The sequence below is a fragment of the Bemisia tabaci genome, chromosome 3 (assembly GCF_918797505.1).
Source record: "Bemisia tabaci chromosome 3, PGI_BMITA_v3".
NCBI lineage: Eukaryota > Metazoa > Arthropoda > Insecta > Hemiptera > Aleyrodidae > Bemisia > Bemisia tabaci.
Window position 1 is genome coordinate 55,750,645 of NC_092795.1, and position 24,899 is coordinate 55,775,543.

At 40.1% G+C, this 24,899-nt stretch overlaps 1 protein-coding gene across 2 annotated transcripts; it reads right to left on the reverse strand.

Moving 5' to 3' along the window:
• Nucleotides 1–650: 650 nt before the first annotated feature.
• On the reverse strand, nt 651–23,569 carry Urm1 (Ubiquitin-related modifier 1). 2 transcript variants are annotated; one of them, XM_072298865.1, is made up of 6 exons: nt 23,121–23,569; nt 22,018–22,088; nt 21,307–21,391; nt 20,806–20,854; nt 14,726–14,808; nt 651–669 (listed from the first exon to the last, which is right to left on the reverse strand). In XM_072298865.1, exons 1-5 carry the CDS (start codon nt 23,225–23,227, stop codon nt 14,740–14,742), a joined length of 381 nt encoding a protein of 126 aa, XP_072154966.1. In that variant the 5' UTR covers nt 23,228–23,569; the 3' UTR covers nt 651–669; nt 14,726–14,739. The 2 variants fall into 2 exon arrangements, with proteins under 2 accessions (XP_072154966.1, XP_018904974.2); XM_019049429.2 differs by lacking the exon at nt 651–669 and adding an exon at nt 10,379–10,508 and having other exon boundaries at nt 23,121–23,567.
• Between the last annotated feature and the right edge of the window lie 1,330 nt (nt 23,570–24,899).

Genomic DNA, 24,899 nt, shown 5'->3' on the forward strand with positions numbered 1-24,899 from the left:
AAGGAAGTGTGCGTGTAAAGAGAGGGCATGTATTCGACCGACTTGATTCGAACAAAAAATAAAAACGTGAACCGATCAACACCGATTCAATGTACAAATAAATAAAAAGTGGATCAGGATCAGTGGAAAAGTTGCATTTACTATGAAAATTTCAAAGCGCGTATTGCGAAAATAGCACTAGCCAAGATATTGATTTTTCGCGATTTTAAGTGTCCACGTACCATGGACTCACCCCGAGCAAACCATTTTTGGGTACATTTTTGTGGCATTTTTTTTTTTTTTTTTTTTTTTTTTTTTTTTGCTTCAAAACCACTGTGCCGGGACTCATGCGGAATTTGAGATACACCCTTACGCCATAAGAGCAACAAATTGGACCAAGTTCAGCAGGAATTTACCAGTTACCTTGTCGCATTTTGAAAAGAGAAGAGTTTGAAGTAGTTTAATACAATTAGTCTTGCATCGTGTCCTGGCTAAAATTCAAAGTCGAGAAAACATTTTTAAGCCTAAAAGCACGTTAAACTTTACATTTAACATTACCTAAGTTTTATGAATAAATGAAACTTCAAACCTGAAACATTGTTTAGACTGAAAGCGACTAGATGTATCTCTATTGAACGTGGCCAATTTTATGCGTAACGGCAAAACATGGGCTGCCAACAAGTAACCTCTCTGTAACAACGAAAATTGGATGGTAAATGTTTTTTTTTTTTTTTTTTTTTTTTTTTTTTTTTTTTTTTCGATTTCATGGATTAAAAGGATGGAAAAACGACGCACACAAAGTGAAAATTTGTTCATCTCTCATAGTTATCGCAGGTTGACATTAAAATCGATCTGCGTAGTAATGAACCCAAATAGACGGTGAAACTACGAGGCCACGTATCTCAGTTTGTAACGTTGCAGACTTCCTGTCATACATTATTTTATCATGAAAACCATTCAACGTCAATTTTTTAAAACCCCGGGATTTTTCGTCTGCGTGAAGAAAACTGTGTGGAAAATCCAAGGAATGAAATTGCTTTGCTCTCCGCCAAAAAGTAAAATGGGAGCGGAGATTTTTGAATACCGCAAACGATGTACGTGGCTTAGGAGTTTCATCGTCAAAATGTTCCTCCCCAGCCCCTAATCCAGGGCCGGATTAAGGGGGTGGTCACATGGGCCGCGGCCCATGGCGGCAATTTTAGGGGGCGGCAAATTTTGCAAATTTTCAAATTTAGGTATAAAAAAAACGGATTCAGAAAAAAAAATTAAAAACGAGAAAAGGCGACAAAATCTCTCATTTCCTGAGAGTTAAAGTATACATATAGTAATGAATTTTTTGCGTTGAATTTGTTCGTCTTTCAGCGATACGAGAGACAGCGCCTTTCATTGGTATAGTTAATGAGAGAGAAACCAAACACGCAGTTTGGCCTGGAGCGGCGCGGCGCAAAGGGCAATGATGACGAGGATTTGAGCTGAAAAGGAGAAGCCCTTCGCGCGCCGCGCCAGTCAGCATGAAACACATTTAGCGCCTACAAGACTCCCCGAATACTTCACGCATTGCGTCAAACGCAGTGCGGTCAGCGGCGGTTGGCATGAGACTCATAGTGCCTACAAGACTGCATGAATACTTAATGCATTTCGTCAAAAACAATGCGGTTAGCGCGGTGGCGGAAATTAAAATTATTAAACCACATTCATATTTATTCTTTCATAATTTTTTCGTTCATTTCTTATAAATGGAAGGCCTGGACCACACAGAGGTAGGTTTACGGAACTTAACTTTCGCGCTATGTTCCGTGAACTTTGGCTAGTGTTGACAGGGCTTTCACAAAAAAATGTGCCCAACACGAATAAACATGTCTTATGCACCCCTCCTACTCCGGCTTGTTCACTTGATGGTTTGTATTGATATTTCAAAACGAATGAAAAGGGAGCGGCAAGGTACAGGCGGCCCACGGGCGGCAAGTGGGTATAAATCCGGCCCTGCGGAAGCACTGCAAAATCCCAAAAGATTCTACAAACCTGTAAAAAAGATCATTGTTCAAGGACTACTTAGATTTCCTATACTTTAGAGACTTACCTTACTCTCAGCAGTTTCGTTGTTGAAATTTTGTGTTTGTCGGGTAACCATGCAGGTTTTACTTTTCGGGTCAAAATCGAAAGTTCTCAGATCGGGCTGAAATGAAGCTCGTCCCCCATAAAATGAGTCGAGGAGTCCGAATTTCCGGTCCAAAATGCTTCACGAGTCGATCAGACTTGACAATCGCGGATAACCGTGGATATTCGACCATGCCCGAAACGTCAAGAAATTAACACTCGTTTTTTACTGTTTCTCGGTTCAGGAAGCTCCGGCGAGCCTCGGGACCACGCGGAATCGATTCTACGCCTCCAAGTACCTACATGGGATTTGATACTAATCTCGGATTATTTTCTTTCATCGGAGTGAATCGGAAAAATCGACTGGGGTTTCATGGACTAAAAGAGCTTGATGCAAAAATAGCATTTTCCGTCCCCCCTCTGGAACCGACTAGAAAATCCCACTCAGCGGGTCAATTCCAAGCGAGCTTACTTGGTTTTGGCACGATGGGCGAACTTTCGATTTTGACCCGAAAAATTTAGTCGATGTAACCATATGTCGATTTTTCTCTTTTTTGGACTGAGAAAAAATTTCGAGATTTCAGTCGCATCCTACGTATTTGGAGGCGTAGAATCGATTCCGCACGGTCCCGACTCTCGGCGAGACTTCCTGAGCCGTGAAACTGTCAAAAACGAGTTTTTCAGACCAATTTTTGACTCTTTCTCTGGAGCGTTTTCAGCGGATAGCTCGAAGCGAGGGACTTGCGGAGCTTTTCCGACTGGAAAATCGCACTCAGCGGGTAATTTCCAAGCGGCCAATCTTGCTTTCGGCTCGATCGGCGAACTTTCGATTTTGACGCTAAAAATTTAGTCCATGTAACGCCTGTCGATTTTCCTCGATTTTGGACTGAGAAAAAAAATTCGAGATTTCAGTCGCATCCTAATTATTTGGAAGCGTAGAATCGCACTCAGCGGGTCATTTCCAAGCGGCCTAACTTGCTTTCGGCTCGATCCGTGAACTTTCGATTTTGACGCTAAAAATTTAGTTCATGTAACGCCTGTCGATTTTCCTCGATTTTGGAGTGAGAAAAAAAATTCGAGATTTCAGTCGCATCCTACGTATTTTGAGGCGTAGAATCAATTCCGCACGGTCTCGACTCTCGGCGAGACTTCCTGAGCCGAGAAACAGTCAAAAACTGGTCAAAAATGAGCTTTTTCAGAACAATTTTTGACTCTTTCTCTGGAGCGTTTTCAGCGGATAGCTCAAAGCGAGGGACTCGCGGAACTTTACCGACTCGAAAATCGAACTCAGCGGGTCAATTCCAAGCGAGCTTTCTTGGTTTCAGCCGGATCGGTGAACTTTCGATTTTGACCCGAAAAATTTACATGGATTTTATTTTTTACATGGACTAAATTTTTAGCGTCAAAATCGAAAGTTCAATTAACGGGCCGAAACCCAGTAAGCTCGCTTGGAATTAACACGCTGATTGCAATTTTCCAGTCGAATAAGCTCCGCGAGTCCCTCGCTTCGAGATATCCGCTGAAAACGCTCCAGAGAAAGGGTCAAAAAGTGGTCAGAAATGCTCGTTTTTGACCTGTTTTTGACTGGTTCTCGGCTCGACAAAATCAAAAGTTCGCCAATCGGACCGACACCAAGTAAGGTAACTTGGAATTGACCCGCTGAGTGCGATTTTCGAGTTGGAAAAGCTCCGCGAGTCCCTCGCTTCGAGTTATTCGCTGAAAACGCTCCAGAAAACGAGTCAAAAAGTGGTCAGAAAAGCTCGTTTTTGACCAGATTATGACTGTTTCTCGGCTTCGGAAGTTTCGCCGAGAGTCGGAACTGTACGGAATCGATTCTACGCCTCCAACAACGTAGGATCCGACTGAAATCTCGGAATTGTTTTCTCAATTCAAAATCGAGAAAAATCGACAAGGGTTCCTAATAAGCTCGCTTGGAATTAACACGCTGATTGCGATTTTCCAGTCGAAAAAGCTCCGCGAGTCCCTCGCTTCGAGATATCCGCTGAAAACGCTCGAGAGAAAGAGTCAAAAAGTGGTCAGAAAAGCTCGTTTTTGACCAGATTTTGACTGTTTCTCGGCTTTGGAAGTTTCGCCGAGAGTCGGAACTGTGCGGAATCGATTCTACGCCTCCAAGAACGTAGGAACCGACTGAAATCTCGACATTTTTTTCTGAGTTCAAAATCGAGAAAAATCGACAAGGGACTAAATGTTTCGGGTCAAATCGAAAATTCGCCCATCGGGCCGAAACCAAGTAAGCTCGCTTGAAATTGACATGCTGATTGCGACTTTTCTGTCGGAAAAGCTCCGCGAGTCACTCGCTTCGAGCTATCCGCTGAAAACGCTACAGGGAAAGAGTCAGAAAGTGGTCGGAAAAGCTCGTTTTTGACCATTTTTTGACTTTTTCTCAGCTCAAGAAGCTTCGTCGTGACCGTGCGAAATCGATTCTACGACTCCAACTACGTAGGATCCGACTGAAATCTCGACATTTTTTTCTCAGTCCCAAATCGAGAAAATTCGACAGGGGTTACATGGACTAAATTTTTAGGGTCAAAATCAAAAGTTCGACAATCGCGTCCGAAACCAAGTAAGTTCGCTTGGAATTGACCCACTGAGTGCGATTTTCGAGTCGGAAAAGCTCCGCGAGTCCCTCGCTTCGAGCTATCCGCTGAAAACGCTCCAGAGAAAGAGTCAAAAAGTGATTTTTGCGCTCAGCCATCTTAAGGACGATGTCCAACTCAACGAAAGCGTGTTCTGCACCGAAACACGATGGGTCGCTTCGAGATTTTCTGACAGGAATATCAAAACACGGACAAACAATTGGACGCATCTCTGTCAAACGGAACTATAAGCACTAAGACATGAGCCCTGATACCCATAAGAATACATACATAACAGGGCTCACGTCATAATGCACATAGTTCCGTTTGACAGAAATACGTCCCATTGGATTTATTTACGTCAGAAGAAACTATATCATTGTGACATGAGCCCTGTCATGCATGTATTCTCATGGATCTTAGGGCTCATATCAGACTTGATATAGTAGCTTTTGATTCGGATACGTCCAATTGATGATATCTGGTTGGATCCGACTCGTGCGATCCGCGCTTGTGGGGCCGAATTAGCATTTTTATTGGCTTCGAGTGCATGGAGAAGGGATAGCCGCGCGGCGCAGCGAGTCGACCACTGAGTCATTATCGATGCGGCCTCAATCGATATTTATCATTGCTAGGATGCGGATGTTCGGATCGAGTCGATAGATCGATCTGCTGCCCCTTGGAGTGCTACCGGAACCGAGAGGGGAGAACCTCGACGGGAAAAATTAAAACGAAACCGAAAAAAATCGACAATCAAACTTTTTGATTTGATCGACTCAGATCACTCATGTTGAACTTTGTCGAATTTGCATTTCTTCCCACAGGGATGTCGGCGTCGGCGGATCGTTGAAAATTGGTAAAACGCGAGGATTGCTTTTGCATATTCAAACTCGCTCCGCTGTTTTTTTTTTTTTCGTCTCTTTTGTATAAAATAAATTTCAAACGGATGAAATGAGGGCTTCCTCTGCTTTTTTTCATACTGCGCTACGTTCGGTCGTTCATTACACCCGGGAGTGAATATCACTTTGCGGGACTTTTCTCTTTGTCGTGATTAATTACTGAGATAAAAATTTGACAGATCTTTGGTAGACGTATTTAGTTATGTTGATTAATTACGTCGAATTAAAATATTGGAAATTTCCGAAATTCACCCGAAAGTGGCGTTGAAACCTTAGCACAAGGTGTCCGGTTGTTTGAAGTTCTCTCATTCAATACCTACCACAACAAAATTGTAGTGGAGTAAAAAAAAAGAAACTAACTGCAACTGGAAATTCAGGTTTATAACGTTGCGGTTTTTGGTTTACATCCCTGCTTCAACGACAACGTCAGTATGAAAGCGTCCTCTTTAGTGGAAAGATACAAATGAGACCTGGATCACAAACGAATGAATTAGGTCTGATACATATCGATGTCGAATGACTATTACATTCGGTCCAAGGAAGAGAAATTCTTCATTAGATGAGAGGAACTTGAGAAAAGATCGTTGACTACAATTACATTGTCAGCATGCTTACCCTTAAAATTTTAGACCATACCACAAGGGAAGGTTTAGGCATTGGAAACTGGGAAGAGATCAAGATGCTTGAGCTGGAAAGTATGTGCTGTTTTGAGCCCCTTCAAAAGGGCGTGATACTAGATTCTATGCATGCTCTCAGCAAGATACCCGGAGGGTCTTCTGTCAGTCATGATTATCATCCATGCGCCGCCGTGTTTTGTCTACCCCTCCCCCCTTCCCATTTTTTTTAAAGCTTTCAATTACTCATGATACATTCATATACTTCCAGCCGTTAGTTCTACGCGGAAAATTAAATACCATATTATTAATGAGAATCAATTTTAGTGGTGTTTCATCAAAAATACGTAAAGAACCACAATTTCACTAAAACATTTACAGGAGGGTTTGAATTAAGATAGTACTCTTTACTTTTCTGATTAACCTTTATTCCTGGTAAGCGTGAGTGATCAACATGTCATCATCCACGAAAGACCCTACAGTTAGTCCATAATTTTCTCCCGCAGTCTGTAAGAACCACACCCATTTCAACCAATAGGATCGCTCCATGCACCCAGTGATGTCTTCTTTGTCTATGGCTTTGTCTATTAATGTCAACAATCAGCCGTCTAATCCGAAAAGCGCCCTCTATGCTTACCGGTCCTTAAGTACTGCTCCGCTAAGGAAAAACGCCGTATGAACATTCGGGAGTTGCCAAATTTCCTCCGGTAAAATGATTATTTTTCAGGAAATCTAAGAATATTCTCCCTTGATAGTTTCAGGAGCTTTAGGTAAAATTACGAGAAAAATTATCCGAAAAATCGGAAGAAAAATATTCATAAATTCACCAGGAAATTCGAGTTTCAACACTGGAAATTTGGCGACGTCTGAAGGTTCATACGGCGTTCTTCCTTAGCACGTCAGTATAATCGAGGTTTTCTCCTCAGTAATTCCTCCTTCCGATAAAAAAAATAAAAAAAACGAGGTCCACGAGATATAATTTTTTTATTGCTCATTAATTACACCGTTACGGGCGTCTCAGTCGGCACCTCTCCACAGAATCCCGGCGCATAATTACCGAAGTTGGTGGGTCCTCGCGGATTGTCGGAATGAAAAGCTCATTTTCACAATGGCCGCGGGAGTTACGATATCTCGGCGCCGAAATTAGGCCGATAATTCTCGCCCGAAACTGAAACACGGAGCTCGAGCATCTTGCATCGGTAATGAGCGAGCTCCCGGATAAGCGGCTCGCCCGGTCCGACACGAAAAATGCCTCGGAATCCGAGCGCTTATACTTTTCAACTGGGGCGGCGGAGTTGCGTAACCCAATTAAAAATTAAAAACAAGAGGTGAAATTATCCTCCCACCCCGCCCGCCACCCCTTTGAAAAATCAGTGGAGAGCCTAGAAAGCCTCTCCGACTCCAGGGCGGTTACGTAAACTCGTCAATGAAACGCTTGTAATATCGTCACCTTCCAGGCAAAGTATCACAAGCGCCATGCGACGTTTAAAAATTTCCGCCGCCATTTTATTTCTTTACTGAGAAATTGTTCGTTGATCTGTTTGGAAATTTCACTAAATTTTATCGGCAGCACAAAGAAAATTCAGTGAAATTTTCGGACAGCTTCGTTGAACAATTTCTCCGTAAAAAAATAAAATGGCGGCGGAAATTTTTAAACGTCGCATGGCGCTTGTGATACTTTGCCTGGAAGGTGACGATATGTCTTAGATACAGACCTGGGCACTGGCACTACAGCGGACTGATTATTGAAATTGATGGACAAAGCCATAGACAAACACGACAAAACGGGTATGGAGGGAACGGTGAAGTTAAGTGTCATTACCGATTTTTGTCCGCATCATCCATCGCACTGTGCGGCGCAGCGGCGGCCGGCCGGCCAGCACACAACGAGCATTGGCGCCTACAAACCTAAGGGGATACTTCAAGCATTGCGCAATGCGTGAAGTATCCCCTTAGGTTTGTAGGCGCCGCGCCAGTGCGCGTTTCGTGCTGGCAGCAGTGCAGCACGTCGCGTCACTCCGCTTTATGCTAGACTGTATTATTTAAACTCGCATAATCAGCGTTTTTCAACTTATGATTTTTAAAGTTTTTTTTAAAGTTTTGCACACTCTGCGTGGATTACTTTCATTTAAATTGATAAAAAATATATATGTGAAAGGAAAATATAATGTGTGTTCAATGTGTGCTACTAACTTCATTATTTATAGTTAAGTGTCTTTTACCAATTTTTGTCCGCATCATCCATAAGGATGCCGCACTGTGCAATAGTTCAAACCGGCCATGTTAACTCAAAAGTTGAAAAATTTATGGCGTATCGAGCTTTTCCTTTGCTCGTACCGGTATTATCGAAGCGGTGGTGGTACGCGAAACTAAGAGCTGATGGCCCACCTCAGGAAGACTTCCTTCTGAATAAATCTGTCCGTTTTACGTGTCGCACGTAAGCCCAGGAGGCTGATTGTTGAAATTGATAGACAAAGCTATAGACAAAGAAGACAAAAGAGGTATTGAGGGATCCTATTGGTGGAAGCGGGTGGTTACAATAGACGAAGGAGGTAGGTAATATACTAACGAACAGCAACCTACGAGAGACCCTTATTAGTCCATCATTTACCCCCTTAGTTTATAAAAACCACCCATTTCAACCAATGGGATCGCTCCATACTTCCTATGTCCTCTTTGTCTATCGTTTTGTCTATAAATTTCAATAATCAGCCCGCTGACGTGATAGCCAAGAGCGCAATGAGTGCAAATACCAAGTTTTGAGAAAACGGGCTTGGAAGCGTCTGACCAGAAAATTTTACCGCCGTTCTTTGTTAAATTGCCACTAATCATCCGAAAAACTCGTAAAGAGGAAGGAGGAAATTGTTTAATGTGTCATCGTACCAGGACAGTACCTTCGCACTCAAGAGTCAATGGTTCTCTGTTCCATAATTATAAATAAATAATGTATACAGTCGTTACAAGTGAAATGCCTTCAATTTAGAGAGTATGCAATCCGCAAATATGCGAGCCCCTTGTGTTCGCCAGCACCCCGGTCTCCTGAGCGCTGATCCGGTCCTGAGCAAACGCACGGTTCCGGTTGACAGTTCCGACGCGTTCTCTAAGTTACATTTACAATCGCGTTTACCATGGAATCCTCCGAGTTTGAATGTGCCGTATTGCATCACGATACATTTGCCAAATGGTGCAAATTTACTACCTGAAATTCCTAAAACACTTCCACAAAGGTATCGCAGATGTCAATCCCGCAGATTACTACCGACAATACTTCTGCAACTTGCACCATTTTGCAACGCTACAATAATGTCACGATTGTAAATGGAACGTAGAAAACTTTTGGGAACCAGCAACCGCAGCGCAGCCGTACGTTATGCCTACGAAAACCAGAGCGCCTGCAATTTTTCGTGTAGGCAGCACTGATATCACTGACCGAGAACACGAATAGTTGTATCCAAACTTAGCCATCGAAAAAGCCACGGTGAATTCAATTTTCTCTGCTTATGTGAAAACGAAATTAGTAACGAAAAAAAAAAAACGCATTGCATTCGTAGGTCGTCGTGGCACAGAGATAGGGCGGTTTGGGTACTTGATCGAATTGAAACAAATATCGACGGTGAAACTACCAAACCACGTATCTCGTTTGCGGTGTTTAAAAATCTACGCTCGCATTTTATTTTTTTGAAGTAGACCAAATCAATATCATTATTTGAAATTTTCACGGAATTTTCTCCGCACAAAGAGGAAAAATCACAGAAATTTTCAAGACTGGATGTTAAGTAGTTTTTCATTTAAAAAATAAAGTATGACAGGAAGTCTGCGACGTCGCAAACCGAGATACGTGGTTTGGTAGTTTCACCGTCGATATGGAAAAACTAATAAATACATAAATAAATAGTTCCTGCGACGATTACTCGCCTGAAACTAATGGTACATACGTTATTTTCATACGTATGACAATAACGTATGTACCATTACTTTCCCTATGCACATGAGTGTTTTTACAGTTGAGCCAGAAATTATAGTTCTTCATTGCAAAATGTAGTCCAATAATTGTGGTAGTACCACAACGTTTGGGTTTATTGAGGCACTACCATATTTAATTTGAAATGCCCATAATATCCAACAACCTCGTGCTCTTTTTTTCAGGGAATGAAGGATAGGAAATGACCGAAGCTCAATGATAACAATCGAAAAGCTTTACATGGAATAAATATTATTTACACATAAATGTATGTACAAAAGGCGCAACTAATTTGAGACGCGAAAGATGAAGCTGCTGAATGGTCTCCACGGTATGCGCGGCCGCACATCCTCCGGGGTGTCTGCAACACGGCAAAAATGAACTTATTAGAGCAGCGGGGGAAAAAAATCAGCTTTCAAATTAGAATCAAAACTTTTAATTAACTTAGAATCACAGCATTTGAAAAAACGATGAAAAACCTGAGTCCTACATGGTGGTGGCCGGAATCTGAGAAAAAAATTTCAGAAATTTTTTTTCGGATAATTTTTCTCAGATCCCGGCCACCACCATGTAGGCGTAGGGCTCAGATTTTTCATCGTATTTTTAAATTTTTATTGTAATATTTCCGACTGAAAATGACTCAGTTTCGAGTCGAAACGTCTCGGTGTTTTTAATTGTGTATTTTAGCCTTGTTTTCCGTTTTCCCCCTTTGTTTTTCTACTGTTTATTTCATTTGAATGCATGCGTGTCACACCCTCCCCCCCCCCCCTTCCCTTTCGACAGGATCTTTCTAAGGATGCCCATAAAACGATATACACACTAAAAACAATACCCAGTGGATGATTCTCATCATCAAGTATTACAAGAACAGTTAAGTTGGACCAACTTCTTCAACATTTTATTTCATTTATTGGTTCGGATCGGGAAGCTCGAAACTTTTCGATTGCTCTGCTCGGAAGGCTTGGGTCAACCCCTTCCCTATCTCGGAAAAATCAAGATTCAAAGGAGTTTTTAGAGATCTGCTCAGAAATATGTAATACCGAGGGAGCATTACTTTATCCTTTCTGAGAAGAGGGAAGAATTTCCGTTTCTATTTGAACCAGCTAAACGGTGAGACTGAATAAAACAGCACTTAGCTTCATTTATTTTTTTATCAATTCAACTCAATGATATGTCCTTGAAATTTATTCTGACAGATTTCTAATGCTGGAATGGGTCGTCGGGTCGTCTGAACAGTTAAAAGTTTACTGTTTAAAAAAAATAATAAAACACACAAGACAATGGGTAACCAAGGCTAAATCAGACTGTTGTAACAAAGAAAAACTTCAAAACCTCTGTTTCAGCCTTAGTTACCCATTGTCGTGTGTTTTTTTTTTTTTTTTGTTAAATTATTCCGGTTATTTTTGCATGTTATCTTTTAAAAAAACCTGATTATTTGTTTAAAATTTGTGGCAGCAAATGTTCTCAGTGAGCTTTAACTTACTATATTGTCACAAAAATAGACTAAATCACTAGTAATCCATTCCAGTTCAAGGTCCGATGCTTCGACCCACGGTAGACAAAAATAACTCCTCTAAAAAATTCACCTCCACACACTGAGGCCCCTTCTCGGATGAGCAGTGACATTTCTTCGATATTTCATTTCATTTATTTTTAAAGTTAGGGAGGATACCGAACTTTTTTATTGTTTCGTTTCGATCGCATGCATCACCCCCCCCCCCCCCCCTCTCCTTCCACCGCAAAAACAGCCAGATCCGCCCGGGTCTGGCCTCTCGTGTCGGATTAATAAAAGAAGTCGGCGAGCTACTGGTTTAACTCTGATTGGGAAGTTATTTCCGTTTCAAAATGAAAATTCCGCCCGAAATACGTTCGGAGAAAAGATTTCGAAGTAGAGGAGGAGTGGGTCAAATATGGAGACCATCGTGAGGGGTGGCTCAGACTCGGGATGTTGATTCTCGAGCCAAGATTGATCCTACCGATTCTAAAGTATCGATACTCATAAAGTGCGTCCGAAGCACGCGTACTTCAGTGGCGTGGCGTGTCGTGCTTCGCGATGTATCGATTGATCTAGCATTTATACCTATGCATGGAAAAGGATCGATTATCGAAGTGTTCGCAACGAGAAATGAAGTAAATAGTTCACGGGATTATTATCAACAATCACATATAGTGCTTCCGGCCAAAATGTGACGAGGCAAGCTGAAATTGTATTCTGGCTTGCGAACCTGAGCCTCGAGTGTGAAGCGGATTTTATTTTCAATAGAAAATGGAAATGTAAATATAGCTATGGCACATGACTTAATTACACACATAATAATTAAGGTAATCTAACTTATACACGTTTTAACACGCTAAAGGGCGAGGCGAAATAAACCACTTGTTAAAAGTCAGTGTTCGCAAGGCAGGTTACACGAGCATAGCTGATGTTTTTCGGTCCGGTCAGTGGACTGACTCAGGTTGGGTCGCAGGTCGCGCGGACCAACTTTTTCGGTTGACAGAACCGAATTCTCAGCTAGACTCAGTTAGAACAACTTAAAGTCACATGGAGACTGCCATATCGGCCGCAGTTTTTCGTCTGAGCTTAAGTTCAAGAAACTTTTTGGTCAATGCTACATTTTCCATATGAATCAAAGTTTTTGGATTCATTGCAAACTCAAGTTCGGTCCTGCCAAAGTGTCAACTTAATAGGTCGGTTCGGGGAGCAGAAGGATCAGTCTTCGGATCTGGAAACCGCCTACTGAACTTGTTATCAATTCGTAGAAACCAAATCTAATACGACTCAATGTAAACTATGTCAGATGTTATGTTTTGTCAGGAGGAGGAAATTTCAAGACTTCACAGCGAGATTCTCCGACTATTCCGAGTCTTCTCCGGTTGTTCAAAAAATTAAAACCCTGTATAAAAGTATAATCTGCCTCTGAGTTTCGATGATTTTTTTCCTGAAAGTATCCATACTGTAACCGGCGGGGGACAAGTTTTAGTGGATTTCAAATTTCCTGACTTTTCATGACTCCTGTACATTAAATTTCTTGATTTTTTCCTGACATTTCAATGCTTTTGGAGGGGGGGGGGGGGAGGCTTGATTAATCATGAAAATTCTGTTGAAGAAAAAGAGGCGGAAAAGTCGTGTTTCGTTCGAAACAACAAAATGTTTCCGTTGTTTTCTTGTTTTTTTTTTTTTTTTTTTTTTTTTTTTTTTTTTTTTTTTTTTTTTTTTTTTTTTTTTTTTTACGCGATTCTGAACAACCAATGAGAGAGCAACTTCCAATACGAGGTTAGAAAACCGCATTGCTTTTTTGAACAATATAAAAACAACTTGCTTTGAGCACGTTGCAGTTGCACAACAATGTTGCTGTAGGGGTTCCCAAATTTTGCGCGCGAAAATAAGCCCCGCCCCCACAACACAGAACAACTTCGAACAAAATGCGATTGTTGCTTGTTTCCACAACATGTTGCGAGTGTTGCCTCCGAACCAAATACGACTAAAGCCTCTTAAAATTGAAAAAATGTTACGTTTTGTCAAGAGGAAAACATGCAAACCTCTTCAGGAAGATTCCCTAACTTTTCTAACTTTCCTCTGGCTTTTCAAGAACTTGTCACCCTGTATAAAAGTAAGAGATCGAAATCAAATAGAGCCTGGAAATCCCTGGGAGTATCGAAATCCCTGGCGGCAGCACAGCGGGACTCCTCCAAGACGGGACGGGATGGGGTGGAAAGGCGCGGATATTAGGAAACTGAAGGAAGCAATCGATTAAGAACGCACTTGAGACTTGGGGACATTGACGAGGGGGCTTGAAATTGCCCCGAGTTGCTAACTTCTTTGCTTCGAGTGCGCGGGCGGCAACGCGTTTCTCCGGCCGGAAGAACACGCATCTCTAATTCCTGGCATTTTCCGAAATTTTATTTATCTATTCAATAGAATTATTTTTCTATTCTATTCAATAGCAAACGATGGATGAGTTCTCGAATGGATCTGAGGCGCATATGTGGAAAAGAGTGAAGACAAGCGACTCGATTTGCCGTGGGCGTGATAAAGTCTGCGATTCGATTGTTGAATCGATATCGAATGATCTTGATCGATAAAAAGCGTTGCCAAGATAGGGATTTATCGATTAGGATCATTCGATAACGATTCAACAGTCGACTCGCAGATTTGTGATACATCGATGGCTCAAGTCAAAAAATCGTATCTTAGTTAAAATTTCCGTCTAGGCAAATTTTCGCGACTGGATTTGGTTGGTTTTTATAATAGATGACTGATGGAATTCGGACCAATCAGAGTCGAGTATCTAATTTTCAACAAAATCCTGCAGAAAACGAGCCAAATCCCGGGTTAGGTTTAAAAAAAAGCGCGGGAGTTGGCCAATGCAACACGACTGATCAAAGATATAAAACAATGATTTTAAACAAGGTTGCGAATTTTCAACCCAAATATTTGGTCTATGTAACGCATAGATTTGATCTAAAAAAGTTTTTATCCTGACGAGGGCTCCCTTTTTCCTGCTCTTCAAGGGCAAGGTTAGGTTTCTGGCGGAAATTCCCCTTCAAGCGACTTTGTTGCACAACATCGAAACTTACCTGGAATTTTTGATTCAGCCTCCGTGAAGTGTCGAGATAAAGATGATGTTATCGTTGGGTTCCAGTTCATAATTTAGGGTATCCTGGAACAGAACAAATAGAATGAAATATTTCGGAGGAAACGTACACAGATTTGCATCGAAGACAATAATTATAACTGTGGAAGTTTGGTGGATAATTTCTAAGTAACTTTCCTCTATAAAATTGATTTTTCCGGTGATTGACCCCTGTTTTGGAGGGAAATCTCAACTTTGCGCAAAGCGGATAGGTGTAGGTATAAAATTGAAAGTCATTTTCGGCAATCGAAATTGCATGGGAAAAGATGTAGTGCAAACCTAGACAATTTTCCTCGCTGCGGGTCTGATGTCCTGGTTTTTCTGGTCAAATGGCTTTCAAAAGATTTAAAAGTTTCCAAAAAAAAAAGCCAAGTTTTGTCAATGAAATTTATCGCGAAATAAAGATGAGGAAGATACACGCAGCCGCAGCATGGTAGTTGGAGCAACACGCCGCTTTGCTTGGGAACAAAATCGCTGCTAGTTCGCCTTCAAATTTGGCGACGCAACCCAACCCTACGCCAAAGTTAATTAAGTTGTATCCACCGATTGGCTGTATTCTGAATGTTTCTGCGCGTCGTGAGGACCTACTCATTACATTTGAGGAATTATCGATTGCTTGATAAACGCATACTGCCACGCAAAAAAAAAAAAAAAAAAAAAAAAAAAAAAAAAAAAAGCCAAATGTACATTCTAATATTAGAAAATTTCTCTCGATAAAGTACTATTTTTAAGAAAAGTTACGAATAGTTCTTCTTTGAAAGTTCCAGATGATTTGGATAGAATTGCGAAAAACCACTGTAAAAGACTGAAAGAAAAAAATCAACTTCCCAGAAAATATGTGCTTTATTATTAGTAGTAAATCTGGCAACAGCCAAGCCGAGGGTTCATGCAGAACCCACGAGATACTGATTATTCTTGCGATTGATAATAACTGATCGATTGATCAAGGCAATTGATTTTCAAAACGGGGCGGGATCCCACTCACGATTTATCGATTGGTTCGATTAAATAATAGAAAATTCCTAACTGCGGTCACGTTTACTATCTGAAAAATTGAAGGAAAAATAGGTATTCAAAAATTTCCAGCACTGGTAAAAAAAACACATGGGATCTAGAGTCCAGACTCTTAAAAACATCGACAAGAAAAAATACTCTTGATTCAACCAGATTTAAGCTTGACTCAAGAACCAAGCCTCTTAATTTGAGCGGATTTACTTTTGATTTAAGCTTAAATCTGATTGAATCAAGAGTCCTTTTTCTTGTCAATGTTTTCAAGAGTCTGGACTCTAGATACAATGTGTTTTTTTTCCCCAGTGAGGAAAATCTGCATTTTTTCAAAGAAAATCTGGCAAAGCTCATGAAGCAAAATCTACTAATTATCCTTCCGATTGATAATAATCGAGTAATGGAGGGGTTATTGAATGTCAAAACTGGATATGACGAATAATCGATTGGTTCGATTGAATAACAGAAAATTCCTTACTGCGGCTTCGTTTAATATTTGAAAAATTGAAGGAAAAATAGGCATTCAAAAATTTCCAGGAAAATCTGCATTTTATCAAAGAAAATCTGGCAAAGCTCATGAAGCAAAAGCTACTAATTATCCTTCCGATTGATAATAATCGAGTAATGGAGGGGTTATTGAATGTCAAAACTGGATGTGACGAATAATCGATTGATGGATTAAATAATGGGAGATCCGTAGCTGCGGCGGCTTCTTCTGGATTGGCGGCTAATCGAGGCTCTTCCGCGTCAGCATTTTCCTGGAACCGGGGTGAAATTAAAAGGGCGAGGGGAGGGGGTGAGCTGTGTAGTTGACGAAAGAAAGGGGTGGCCGCGCCCGCTGCGTTGCTAAGTAAATTAGCCGATAAAAACCGGGAGAGGCGGGCGCGATGGGAAAGTCGAGATACAAATCCCGAAAACGAGACCCTTGGGCCCCCTCGCCCGCCTCCCCCGCCCCTTTTCCTTAAAACGAAGAGTAACAATAGACAACGTAAGTAGAATCTTCCGAAAACGAGGAGCCCGGAAAATCATTTTTCCCTGCGAGTTTTCTCGCCGAGGATATCCCGGCATTTTTCGGCCGAGAACAGAGACAGGAGACCCTCCACTCGTATCTCGGCTATGGTGGAAACTTTTACTTTCGGGACTTCATCATTCTACCCTGGTAAAAATTGGTGGTAGAATTTGTGTTCCAAAATACCGTCGACTTTCAGCCGGCTGTAAGATTTCCAATAGCTTCTGTAGCCGGCTACACAATTTCTTATAGCCTTCTATAGCCGATGATTCCGATGGCGATTAAGCAACAGCCAGGCAATAAAGTGTTTACCAAATGTTACTAATTACGGATGCTGGGCGACTTAAAGAGTTTTTGGACTACCGCTCTCTTTTTGGGCCTTAGTATCTTGATTTATTTTGCGAGGAAAGCTCCATACTTTTGATGGATGCCTGCCATTCCTATAATATGTTAGCGCGCCTTCAATTTCGTATGATACTGTGCAATACCTCTGGTGTGAAATAGTTGCTTTAAGCGCCGTGGCACGCTGCGGCGGGGCGGGCGGGCGATCTGCGCGAAACGCGCATTGGCGCCTACAAACCTAACAAGGATACTTCACGCGTTGCGCAATGCGTGAAGTATCCCTGTTAGGTTTGTAGGCGCTAGTGCGTCGCCGCTCCGCTGTGTGTTAGGCTTTAATATTTAATCTGGCGGAGTCAGCATTTTTCAACTCATGATTTTGAAATGTTTGCACGCTCTGTATGGATTATTATCATTTTAATTGATTAAAAAAATATGTATTAAAGAAAAATATAATGTGTGTTTTGTAAATATTAGGGTGGTTCCGTATCAAACTTAATGATTTTCAAAGCACACGAATTTCTACACAATTTCTTATAGCCTTTCATAGCAGATGGCGCTAAGGTGTATAATCCGGCGATAGGAACTATAGCCCGCCTTCATAATTTTTTATCGCTTCGTATAGCCCGGCTCTATGATTTTCTCCGCTTCCTACAGCCAGCTATATAATTTTCTATCGCCTCCTTTAGCCAGCTATAAGAATTCTTATAGTATTTTGAAACGCAGCTCCTATCGCCAATTTTTACCAGAGTACTGTTGACCTACCTACATGGTCAATGGTTAAGAACGTGTTGGCAGTTTCGTTTAGCAAACAAGCCGAAATTTGAGGAATTTGTTTGGCTCGTGACGTCACCCGGAGCTCATCATCCACCATGTAGGTAGGTCAACAGTCGAAATAAGAGTGGTGACTGTTGTTCCCTTATGATTAGATCACATTCGGCAAAAAGGAACCAGCGCAAATACAGTGTTGTAAAAATGTTCCTTCCTCATAATTATCTAAAAAATCTCCCAGAATAGCAAATACATTTGGCTTCCTACCAAAAAATTGTTAATTTTAGAGGAAAATACTTCTGTGAATTTTAATACTGTACGTACTTATATTAAGTATTTTCAAAAGAAAAGGAGAAGTTGAACGATTTTGAAAACACAGTAATCGCGCTGGTTCCTTTTTGCTTAATGCGATCCAATTGTCCATAAGGAATTATTGAGTCCACGAAAGTAAAAGCTTCCATCTGTCGCCAAGAGGCTAGTGAAGGGTCTCTTGTCTCTGGCCGAGAAGTTGCGATTCGTTACAGGTGTCCATTTTATCAGGGTTCCCACAAAATTTAGAGAATTAAATTCCCTGACAATTCCCCGATTTCCCTGACACATTTGAGGGAAATTTCCTGATAACTGAGGATATGTCATACGGCCAAAAAAACATGATTCGAAATAATTTCCAGGCGAAATTCGTTGTTCTAGACGTCAAATCCATTCGAGAAAGCGAATAAAGGTAAATAAACAATTTTTCCCTGACATTTCCAGGTTTTCGTGATATTCCCTGACTGCGGCAACCCTGATTTTATTGCCACAGGATGACAATAATTCTTGGATTGTAGACAACTCTTGGACTTTTTAAAGATTTTGAACATGAAATTCCTTGACTCATCAATGAATTTTTTTTTTTTCAGAGTTTCTGGCAAAAGAAAGTTTCAAAAACAATTTTAAGCAAAAAGTCTCTTGAAGTTGGTATAAAGCTCGAGAAAAATTATAAGGATCCACGAAAAAATCTGACTTCAGGGCTGGTCGAGATTCCCGGGCTTTCCCAGGTTTTCTCCGACTTCGCAAGAACTTGTCACCCTGTGCCACTATATTGCAAATACGAAGTGATAACTCTTGATTAAGATTTCAAAATTTCAGGACTTTTACTAGACTTTCCAATGTTTTAGAACTAAAATTTACAGACTTCTCTCTGACTTTTTAAAGATTTTTTGCATGAGAATGCTGTTTGCCAGATAAAACCTCTGGATTCTTTCAATAAAACAAACAAAATAAAAATTCGAGAACTTGAAGGTACAACCTGTTTTGTCAGACTGTAAGTGTGCATGATCCATGGGTACAGAAGAAGAAAAAAAGAAAGAGAATATTCTCCCTTTTTCTTGATTTTTCATTTAAAGTCAAGATGGTATGGCCATGAAACTTCATGAGATGATAAATGCAAATATTTATTTCAAAATGTAGGAGAAGAAAATCACGTTTCAGTACAGCATAAAAGTTACGCGTGAAATCCATTGGTATTTCCTGATTTTTCTCTGTCCTTTCACAGTTCAGTAGAAATTTCCCATCTTATCCAAGTTTTCCTTAATAACTCGTCCCTCTGGATAAAATTGCTAAGATCATCAACATTTGAGCAGTTCCACCTTATTTTACCACTGTAATATCATGATTTCTTCTTGAACAGCTTGGGAGGTGGTTGCAGTCTTTTCAAATTTCTATTTACACTTTATTTCAGAAAGGGGTCCCTAAGCACCAAGAGGGAGAAATTAATCATGAAAACGAGAGTGCTTACGGTTTCCATTGAATAAGAATGCATGAATCAATACCTCGTCAGGTACTGCAGCACCCCTCTTGGGTCACTGATGTTGACGTTAACCAAAGAATGGAAAGTTTTCGACTTATATATCGACTACCCTCCTTCTTATCCTGATCAATAATCAAAATAAAGATTGAGCTTTGCATTGCTTGGTAACAACGTTGTATCAAAATTTGAACTTTTCCAAAACTCATTTAAGGGGCTTGCAGGACAACAAGACGCATTAGTGCAGTTTTTGAAAAAGTTCAGATACTCATTGACTTAATGAAGACTTGTTTGAAATTATACTTTATGAAAAATTCACAACTAAAATCTAACTGTAACGCATCAAAAAGTGAGTTTTGACTTTCTCTCTGCTGTTAGGCTCCATGTAATTTTGAAACTTTAAACACGTATTCCTTGAAACAGGAAAGGCTGCACTTATGCGTCTTGTCCTCTGAGCCTCTCGTTTGATAAAATGTGAATTTTCTATGGAAAACTTGCGAATGTTTTCCTTAGGGGCGGATTCCATTTGCACTTGAATAAATTGTAACTGAAAATTCCAAGGACAAAATTATCATCTAATGTCCAAGAACACATTTTCCCGGAATTTAAATTTTATTTACTTGGCCAGGGGAACAAGAGCACAAAACCAACATGGCATCATGCATTATTATGGACGGCACAGGGTCGAAGTAATTCAGAATTAGAATTCCTTAACTGTACCATGTTTTTTACCTATTTTGAAAAAGCTCATTGACTTTTCAGGCGACTCACAACAAGATTTCCGGTATTCTGTCACTAATTTCTTTCCCTTGACTCTTCAAGGGTTCTAGCCTGGCTCGTTTAATCCATAGAGATGTGCCAAAAATGCGAATCTCAGTATTTCTGCCGTATTTTCTAACAGTTCGAGAAATTATTTAGAATTCTGATGGAGTGTGAAAAAGCATCTTATTCTTGCTATCCTCCGGAATTATTACCCTTCTACTGACAATAAGGAGGAATGAAGACAGGTTTTTTACTCTCCTAGAAAATCGTGTTTTCCGAGATACGCACTTCTGCACTTTCACCATCGATATTCGGTGAAAGGATGGAAATGTGAATTATAATGAAGGCTTACCAGTAGTTCCCAGTCCTGATCATTAATTACACAGAGTATACCAGGAGTCCTATAGAAAGAAAAACACCAACTTAGCATAAAATGATACAAGTTTTTCAGGAAATTGGATGCTTTTACAATGATTTACTTTGAAAAAGTAAAAAAAAGTGTTTGTGCCATTTAATTACGTTCTAAAAACACTTTCCATTGAGAGTAAAAGCTGGGGCAGAATCTGAAACACTAAACTAAAAAATGAACAATAAAGTTCGGATAAACTTCTAAAAAACTTGTAAACATGCAAGGCAGAATTTTGACAGGAAGAGCCTACAAAATGTTTCCTAAACAGTATACGCTGACAATTTTTTATTCTTTTTTTGGAGGGAGGGGGGATCTTTTGAAATTAACACAGTTTTGAGATGTTTTTTCCTCCTGTTACTAGTGATGAAAGGGGGGTCAGCATCTTTAAAAAGCTGAATAGGTACAGTGAAGACGTTCCCGCAGAGATGAACATAATAAACTTACACAGAATCGCCAGTAAAGAACCTTTCCAGACCTCCACCTTTAGCACAGTGCACCTTCATGTAGGCAAGCAAACTTCGGATTGTCCCTGAAGAGAAAAAACCATGAAACCCGTTAAAAAGATTGATAGGAGGGTAAAAATGGTTGAAAATTTAATACTGTTTTTTTAATAAAAAAATAAACTATTTTCAGTCATATTCCATTTCTTTCAGTAGGGTCTCAAAACTCATTCATGGGAATGACTGACCCGTAGGTATGGATTGATCTTGATCTTGATGGCATTTCAACATTTCCAATTAAGTATATTTGATTCTTTTTGGAGAACATTGCTGCAGATTTTGACATGAAACCCCAGACATATTTTTGAGAAGGCCAAGAGAAATCATACGAAATATTTTATTTTTTTTTTCATCTTTTGTACATGACAAAAAGTAAAATAATCAAAAGTATTCAAACAGTAAGATGAGAAAGGAACTTGCAAACCAAGATAACTTCTGTTTCTGATGAGCTTACAATTTTCAGCGCTCTGAGTAGATCCCGAACTGTTGATTAAATGTACAGGCAAGTGAAAAGGGTAAATTTGCCTGAGACGGGGGTCTATTATTTTAGTAGGCTCATTGCTAAATTGCTTAATCAAAGGCACTGTTTCTTTAAATGTTACATGGATTAGGAAAAAAATTGGCCTCGTACTTAAAGCTGGGAGAAAAATCTTACATTTGCATTCAGCAGGTGGTAGAGTGACATTCAGCTTCTTCTGATTATCAAACATCATTTCAGCACCACCCCTGTTGGTCAAAGCAAAAATTAAAATTAAACAAAATTCTTTCAATGCTAACGTTGAAGTTAGGCTTCCCTCTTCGATTTGAAGAGGGCTCTTCAAAAATAAGTTTACACACTAAAGGTACAAAACACAGATTTTTCCACTGCAATTAGTGTACCTATACACTTGGTTCAAAGCTATAGTGAAGATAGAGATCCTATTTGCTTTAAAACAATATGCTTCACGTTAAAACACAGATGGCTCAATACAGGAACTCCAGAGAACCATACCCATCTGGTAGGAGCTTACAGGCTCCCTGCACCTACCCCTAAATTTTTATGAAACTTTCATAGGTTACTTACTTAATATAAACTTCATCACTAACCACAGCTAGAAAATTAGGCGATTCATTCCAAATGCTGTTTTTAAGAATCGAGGCTAATGGGTTTTCTCACATAACTCTCAGCCACAAGAATATGGAGGATTAAAGTACACGTACACAGCATTAAAATTATTCGCTGAGGTTAGGCTTCCCTCTTCATTTTGAAGAGGGCTCCCCAAAAGTAAGTTTACACACTGCAGGCATGAAACAGAGGTTTAACCATCATAATTAGTGTACACACTTGGTTACAAAGCTACAGTGAAGATAGAAGATCCTCCGTAGCATTCATAAAGTCTGTAAACTTATACGACTTGGATGCTAGTAAGTGACTGACTGTATGGTGCAACGCTCGGTTGACCAATTGTGTAACATTAACAAACCAACCCATTGCTCTCTTAAAAGCACATTGAATAAAGCTTCGACGACAGGTATTCTCTTAATATAGAGACTCAAACAGTTAATTCAAAAAGAACAGGATTAGACTTAGACCTGATCACATATATTAGAACTGCTTTCCAAATGCCATGTCAGTCGACTTCGGCAGCGCACCTCTCAAGTTACACAGTCAACATACGTGAGTAGTTAGTATCACAGCAAAATTAATTTTTGGAGGATTTGTTTAGGTATCAGTTGAAGTTAAAGTAAAATAACCACAATGAGGGACAAAACACTCACATGAATTCGATATTTACTTTGAGCTCTTTTCCCGCTCCGCCTGTTGCACTAGAACATTCTGAGACTTCACGTTCACCGCTGGGGATACTGGAGGTACAAGAGGCCATCCTGAATTGATGATAAAGACTTTAAATATGGGCTACTGTTTATTTGAGAGCAAAGAGCAGACCTTGAAATAGGTACACAAACTTTTCAACGACAGGTAAAAAATTTCAGCTTAGTTCCTTTACAGTATACGCTTTAATTGAGAAATGGGAAATCTCTTTGGAGAGTGGCAGGAAAATAATTAATGAAAATTAAAGAGGAGGTAAAGTTGAAGTTACTGAGTGAATGTCAGGAGAAATTTCACACTGTCAACTTAAAAAATTGGATTACTAACTGTGATTGATAACATTGAGTGATAACACGTGTGTATGTTTACATCAGAACCTAACCTCAAATTGGTGCCGCCGATTTTCGGCTTTCAACGGTTTTTCAACTTGACCGATTTTGGCGGCAAAATACGATTTGACGGACTTTTTGTTGCGATTGTCTAAAAATGTGGCTAACGCCACTAAAGAAGTCTATTCTCGAAGGAAATCTCTCATGTGTAAGTGTAGTCTGATGATTATCCATCAAGAGAATCGCACCATTCAGTTTCTATTCTGCTTCGTGACCATAATAAACAAACGAAGATAAAAAAATACAGAACATTTTTAAAACATTTTGAAGAATAGGAAGTTTATGGCCATCAAAACTGTTTCATCTTTGATCCCATGATGATGAACCACCAGTTCATTAGGAAGTTGTTTTTGAGATTCGACGAGATGACGCAGAGTAAGCACAAAATAATGTCGAAATACAATTGTATTTTGTTCCAACAACTGGACTGCATTTTGTAGTTTGGAGCTATGAATCCTCGCTCTTTTGAAAACACTTATGTGCATAGGGAATCTAATGGCACATACGTTCTTTTTAAACCGGGCTAGAATTTATAGTTCCAAATTGCAAAATGTAGTCCAAAGGTAGTTGTTCTTCACTTAACATGTAATTCAGGGCCCACTGAGTGCAAATAGGTTTTCCAGTGATGCTTCGTCACAGAACTATAATTCTGTTCAAAAAAATAAGAGAAGTAGCAAGTAGCTCCCCCAGCACTTCATACAACATTTCGTCTTTCATTATTGTGGAAAAATTGCCTGGGTAGACCTATAATCTTGAATAATGTTAAGTCACAGATAAAACTGAACTCCATCCTCTGTTGCGATAATAGAAACTTGCCAGAGGGCGGCCCTCGTATTCGTTCATAAAAAGGAGGATTGACAAATCCTGTGGTAGGTAATCAAGTTAGAGAGAACTTCCGAACAAGGGGATGCTCTACCCCTCAGACAAATGGATCTTTGGCCTAACACTGTGTTATTTTTGTGATAGCTTGTTTCAGAGCTGCAACTCAAAAATTTCCTTGTTACCTGTGAACCATGGCGTGGGTCATCTGTGGAAAGACGTTTGAAAAACGAAGTTGGAGAGGGCTTTTCGAAAAATAAAAAAAAGTGCCTTTTCTGGCAGCTCCAATATTTGTCAAAGAAGAACTTGAAACATTTTTCGGAACTTCTGACAATTTTTTCCTGGTCTCACAAAAATAATTGAAAGGCTCCAGAAAATACGTACCGATAATGGATATTTTCGTCACACACTCGTGTGCTCGCTTCTACCTGAGTGATGAGTTCATGCATTACTAAAGGACAATACTATTTAGATTACATTTTGCAACATGGGAACTACTATTTCTGGCTCATTTTAAGA